The sequence below is a fragment of the Bactrocera tryoni genome, unplaced genomic scaffold (genome assembly GCF_016617805.1).
Source record: "Bactrocera tryoni isolate S06 unplaced genomic scaffold, CSIRO_BtryS06_freeze2 scaffold_25, whole genome shotgun sequence".
Classification (NCBI taxonomy): Eukaryota; Metazoa; Arthropoda; class Insecta; order Diptera; family Tephritidae; genus Bactrocera; species Bactrocera tryoni.
Genome location: NW_024395977.1, coordinates 31480598 through 31487278, shown reverse-complemented (window position 1 = coordinate 31487278; position 6681 = coordinate 31480598). Strand labels below are relative to the sequence as shown.

The following is a 6681-nucleotide window of genomic DNA, read 5'->3' as shown; positions in this document are numbered from 1 at the left end:
TTGTGAAAATTCTAAAGCATGGATTTGTAGTGCGAGTCGTAACCTTCCTTTTGATAACATTGGTTTGATAAAATTCTACAAAAATTTAAAAGTTATAGCCATTGGCGCAAAAAACCTGATTTTGCGATTTTGAAAAAAGGTGGTTAAAATCGATTAAAACATGATTGTTACCGATGAAAAACGTTTATTTATCAATGGAAATGAAATAGAGATTCATAAATAATAAGAAAAATAGGAATTGGCGAAAAAAATTATTCCGACTCGCAGTGGATGCAGTTGTAAGTGTTCGGGTTCGGTCCGGCACATTTCAAGTGAACCCCTCGATCACAAACGATGCAATGGGCCGTGTTTTGACGATTCTTGTGCTTCGGCATCTTTTTCTTGCAAATCGTGCAAAAATCGAAGTCCTCTTCGATGTCGGTTTCGGTCGGAGGCGTGCTTCTCTTCCGTGGCGTCTTCGATTTGCCACGGCCTTTTTGCTTCTTGGCTGCTGGTTCATCGGCTGCCTTCGTCAATTTTTGCCGCTTTTTTTCGGCCTTGTCACCCAGATCTGCGACAACCTCAGGCGATGTCAAAATCGTTGACTCCATTGTCTTGCGGCCACGTTTTGATTTCGGCGCAGGTGTGCCCAATTTCAACGGGCCAACCGATTTCAATGCATCACGGAGCTGTGGAGCCGAAACAAGAGACAACGACGATGATGCAGCACCACTTGTTGAAGCTGGGGCACTTGTCGATGCCTCCGACGTTGACACCTCCTCATTCGCAGCAGTCACAATGGCATCACCAGAGGCAAGAACTCGACGTTGATTGTCGGCGCCTTTCTCTTCGTCACCGAACAAATTTTCGCCGCTCAGTTCCGAAGCGACAAAGTCAATTTCAGTAAAAATTTGCGGGTTGAACGGGTAGATGCCAGTTGTTCGGAAGCCGGATTTGATGGTTTTCGGCGTTAACATAACATCGAGGCACTGATCGACAAGGAGCGGCACATGATGCAGATCGAAAGTGACACCAATGTTGGACTTTTTCCATGCATCATGCTTCACGGTCATCAGGCCTTTAAATGGTGCAAATACCGCAATACTAGCGGCTGCATTTTGTGCGTGCATTTCGGCGGAAAAGACAGCAACGTGATGCCATGATCCAACGCCAAATCTATCGCCTCGATCGATAAATGCGAACCGTGGTTGTCCAGCAGCAACATGGTTGGCGAATCGGCATTAGCACCGGTGTGCTTGATGAAATGACGCATGGAATGAGGGAATACGTCAGAGTTCATGTAACCAGAACCGTTCGCAACACCAACAGCGCCATGACTCGCATGAGTCATAAAAATCTCTTTCATGTTGACTCGGGGAAAGAGGAAGAATGACGGTATAGACTGGCCACTAGCGCTGACGGCCAAAGCCAAAGACACATTGGTGCCTTTTTCGGCATATGTTGATGAGCCGACCTGCTTTTGTCCTTTGCGCGCGATGGTTTTGACAGGTCTGGTTGGCACGGTCGGGCACCCGGTTTCATCCATGTTCCATATTCGGTGAGGTTCAAATGGCGTCTTACCGAGAACGGATGAAAGGTTGGCAAAGAATGCATCGACATTCTCTTTGTTGAATCGCTTCGCATGGCTCTGGCTTACTTGCTCTGGTGTTCGCAGTGACAAATTTTTGTGGCGTTTCATGAACGCCAACTGCCTATCCTTACTCGCCTGTTGATTGTTGTTCCATGGATCCGGATACGACGCGCCAACTTTCCGAGCAAATTCATACGCGAGCTTACGAAGCTCCATCAAACTAATTCCATAGTTGATGTCGCTAGCCTGGAGAATGTAGCTTATCAGCTTCTCTTGTTCGATGTTGAAGATCTGAAATAAAAAAAAATTATTTATTATTCGATGAGAGAAAAAGAAAGAAACCAGCAGAACTCACTGTTTTTGTGCCCATCGTCGTGCTTTCAGCCAGCAAATTCTTCATTACATCGGCATTGGCAGTAGTAACGTCGATGCTCGCACCATCAAATGCTGCAATATAACGCATCAGGTTGGTACTCGGAATTTTGTGTGCCGTCGCAGATTGTCGAACGCTGTTGTGATGTATTTTCACCGACTTGATCGCCTCCAAAATGTTGTCGAAATCAACAATTTTCTCTTGTTTGGGATAGTACCGCGGCATAATGACTAAAAAAAATTTTTCGGAGCACGAAACTATCAGGAAATGTTGGAAAACTATTGTGTTGTTGAAATTCTGCACGAAAAATCACTTATACAGTCAAATATATGAAGTTTTTTTTTTTTCAATATCTTTTTTTTATTTATTGAATCTGCTTTTTGTTTTAAAGCCTAACAATAAGTTATAAAATCTTAAATCTAATTAAAAACTAGACACGCTCAAGCAAATGATTGAACTGTTTTGGTGATACATTGCTCCTTAGTACGCGGGCATATCTCTTCTTTTAAGGCGTGTTTGATTGCAGGAATGTACCAAAGCATTAGCCAAAGGGTTTGGGTGATCACGGAGTTTAGATATATATTTAATTCTACTGTCTTCTACTTCTTTCTTTACCATAGAAATACCAAGGTCTTTATGGATATTTTCATTACGCATGTACCATGGCGAACACGTGATTGATCTAAGCATTTTTGATTGGAACCTTTGTATTATGTCTATATTAGTTGCACAGGTCGTACCCCACAGTTGAATTCCATACATCCAAATCGGCTTTATGACCGCTTTGTATAAAAGCACTTTGTTGTCTAGGCTAAGTTTGGAGTTTTTATTTAATAGCCAATTTAAATTTGCAGCTCTTATCTTCATGCAAGTTATTTTACTCGCTATGTGTTTTCTCCACGTAAGTCTTCTATCGAGGTGAATACCAAGATAAGTTACTTCATTCGCTTGGGTACTAAAATATTATTAATTTTTACTTCCGGACACATTTTTGGTCTAAGCGAAAATGTAACATGCTTACACTTTTGTTCATTAACATTTATACGCCAGTTGGCTAGCCATTCTTCGACAAACCTTAGGTGCTCGGCTAGTATTCTTGATGCTATTATGTGGCATTTGTTACGGCTCACTAAAGCTGTGTCATCCGCAAAAGTTGAAGTCAATATATTATTAGCTGTTGGAAGATCTGCTGTATATATGATGTATAGTGTTGGGCCTAAAACACTGCCCTGGGGTACGCCAGCCCTTATCTGTCTTTCATCAGATATGAAATCTCCCACTTTTACCATAAATTTTCTTTTTTAAATAAGACTCCAATATTTTATACAATTCTGAAGGTAGGATATTTTTAATCTTATATAAAAGGCCCTCATGCCATACCTGAAGCCTGAGCCACGTCTAGGAATATAGCTGAACAGTACTCTCTGTGCTCAAATGCTTTTCTTATTTCGTTAGTAATTCTATTTACTTGCTCTATCGTGCTATGTTTTTCACGAAACCCGAATTGGTGCGTTGGTATTATATTATTTTCGTGGAGGAAAGGAGACATCTTTGATAGCAACACTTTTTCAAATATTTTAGAAAGACAGAATAGAAGACTGATTGGTCTGTATGAAGACGGCTGTGTTAAGTCTTTCTCAGGTTTGTCTATCAAGATAATCTGCGACTTTTCCATGAATTAGGATAGTGTCCGAGATTAAGAATTGCATTGAAGAGCAAAGAGAGCACTTCTACGGCAATATTTGGTAACTCAATTAGCATTTTTGGTGTAATATTGTCATATCCTGGTGACTTTTTGGGTTAAGTTCTTTTATTATTCTAGTAACTTCAGAAGTAGAAGTCCTAATAGACACATGCGACTCGTTTGCGGTATTAGGCAAGGTTGGCAACTCAAAGTTGTTCTTTGGGGAATTTGAAATACCTTTTCTAGGTGATTTGCAAAGCAATTTGCTTTATCCTCATCACTACGTGCCCAATTACCATTCAACTGTCTTAGAGGCATGTTGGAAACTACTGGTGGCTTGAAAGATTTTTGGGCTTTCCAAAGGGAGTTTTGCTTGCTAGAATTTGGACACAATTTTTTTATATAATTTTCAGTGTTGTATTCTTCTTCATGTTTAAGCGCTTTTTTTAACTTTCGTACAGCAGATTTCAGTTGAAGCAGAGTTGAAGGGGAGCGATTTAACTGCCATTCCCGCCTAGCTCGCCTTTTCTCATTTACAAGTTTCTCTATTTCATTATTTGTGATCTTTCTAAAACCAACTGGTTTATTGTTTCTTTCTGGTGTTGCCAGTACAGCTGCATTAGTTATTGGTCATTAATTTCTCTTATATTTTCATCAATGTCTCTTTCTGTATTTATTTTGCAATCAATATTGATATGGCTGCTGATATACTTTCTATACTTCAACCAGTTAGTTTTATATGATGTTAGAGAAACTTTTTGGCTCAATTATCATGGGCTGTTCGTATAACTTTATTAGTACAGGAGAATGATCAGATGATAAGTCTGTACATGTGTCAGCTGTCATAAGTGATCTATCTATATTTTTGACTACAGCAAAATCTATTAAGTCTGGTATTTTTCTTCTATCACTGGGCCAGTATGTCGGCTTACCAGGAGATATTATATCCAGCTTATTATGCTTATTCATAATAGTGTAGTACAACTGTCGTCCTTTCGGATTAATAAGACGTGAGCCCCAGTACGTATGTTTTGCGTTGTAATCTCCACCTGCTAGAAATCTTTGACCTAGTGTTCCAAAAAGTCTTTAAACTCGATTTCTGTAGTTTTAAAACGAGGTGGACAGTATATAGCCGTAAGGTTTAAGTCACAACCCCGATTTTTGAGTGATATTGTTGTAGTTTGTAACTGTGGAGTAGCATGAGATTCTAGGGCATAGTGGTTTAAACGATTTCTAATCAACACTGCCGTGCCACCATGCGCTTTTCCATCCGGATGATTTGTAACATATAGCCTAAATCCTGGTATACTGAAATTATTTTTATTTGTTAGATGAGTTTCTGAAATAAGCATTACATCTATATTCTTTTCAGACAGAAATCTGATAATCTCTAATTTATGTTGATTAACACCGTTAGCATTCCATATACAGATATTTAGGAAGCTCATTTTTTACTTAATAAATTTTGCAGCATTTGATTTTGAGATTTTATTAAATCCTGGATCATGTTTTTGCATAGTGGACATAAATTGTGTCATGCACTGTGTAAGATTTATAATCATAGTTTCAATACCTCCATTTGGAGGATTTTGCGCTGTTGCATTTGCACAGTGTTGCCTTTCACCACATTTGCATAGCTTCCTTGCATATAATTATTGTTAGAAGTAATGGGATTTGATCTTTTTTCTGAGGTTGCTATAATTTCATTACGCGGTGTTTGTAACATTTGGTTACGACGTGCTTGAATGCCCTGTGACAACTTCGATTTCAAATCTTTATATACAGGGCAACCTTTGTAGTTAGCAGTGTGATTTCCTCCGCAATTGCTGCATTTTTTATTTAATTCTTTTTTCTTAAGGGTGCATTTTGAAATGGGATGTAAATCACCACATACCACACAAACACTGCGTAGAGTGCGATATGATTTAGTATGCCCATATTCTTGGCAGTTAGCACATTGTACCAGGCCGTTTCTTTTATGTGGTTCTTCCACAGTTACTCTACGGTGCAGCAAATATTTCAGATTATATAGAGGATGGGTCTCATTTTTTTAAGTTGATTCGAATTCGGCAAAATTTCAATTTTAAACATTGGCATGTGGTACTTTGTTTCTATTAAATATATCTACAACAGTTTTAATACCAAAACCGCATTCTTCCAAAGCTTCTTTGACTTCACTGGAGTCTACGGCGGACTCTATACCCTTAATTACAACAACTAAGCCCTTAGAGCTCTTCAGTTGATACGAATAATAATTTTTGTTTTTATTTGACAAAAATTTAACGATTTCCATGAAACTTTTTTCAGTGTAGGTCTGAATTTTTGTTTCGTCTATATTGCCTTTTTTCAAAGGCACTATATGCAAATTGTTAGTACCTACAATTTTGCTTAATTCAGCAACGAGAGCACTACTGCTACGCTCGCGCAAATATATTGGGGGTGGTTTGGCATTAACGACTGTGGTGGTACCCTTCGCATCGTCGTCTGAACCATTGCTTAGTATGGCAAATCTGTTGCCATTTAGGATTTCTGGCTTTTTACTATTTGGCGTGCCTGGTTGAAATTTTTTGGTATTGACCGCTGATTTAACTGGACTTAGTTTCCTTTTTTACGTTAATATAGCGATCAATACCAGTCTGAACAGAACGGCCCTTTTTTTGCTTGGTACATTCTCACCTTGCATTTTGTTTTCCTTCACTGTCCGTGTGCTTGCTGGTACTTGCATACTGTTTACTGTCGGCGCATTTGTTGTTGCCCGTTTGCTGTTCTCTGCTGCTTCTGCTGACTGCGCTTGCTTACTTGCTCTTTCGGTTGATCGCTGCGATGATGAGTCATCGCCGTTAATTTTGTTTTTGCCAGGAGTTACTGTTGTTGGCTCGACATAGCTAAAGTAGGCATTTAAAGAATGCCTACGGCCTTGTTGGTGAGGCTGAGTAGCACTCATTTTTGATTGTTGATTATTTTTCTTTTTTTTGTTTTTACTTTTTGTTTCGTGCACAATTTGTTTATGTTTAAATATAATAACTTGTGTGCACTGTTAGCTATTTGTTTATT

At 39.1% G+C, this 6681-nt stretch overlaps 1 protein-coding gene across 1 annotated transcript; it reads right to left on the bottom strand.

Moving 5' to 3' along the window:
* Positions 1–1051: 1051 nt before the first annotated feature.
* Positions 1052–6462, bottom strand: LOC120780877. The gene is made up of 2 exons (XM_040113111.1): positions 6427–6462; positions 1052–1861 (listed from the first exon to the last, which is right to left on the bottom strand). The coding sequence occupies exons 1-2, from the start codon at positions 6460–6462 to the stop codon at positions 1052–1054; spliced, it is 846 nt and encodes a 281-aa protein (XP_039969045.1).
* Positions 6463–6681: the final 219 nt, after the last annotated feature.

Coding starts and splice junctions, on each gene's coding strand:
- LOC120780877 (XM_040113111.1), bottom strand. CDS start 6,462: ATGACTCATCATCGCAGCGATCAACCGAAAGAGCAA. Junction 1,862..6,426: donor GCGATCAACCGAAAGAGCAA/GTAAGCAAGCGC, acceptor TTTTTATTTCAG/ATCTTCAACATCGAACAAGA.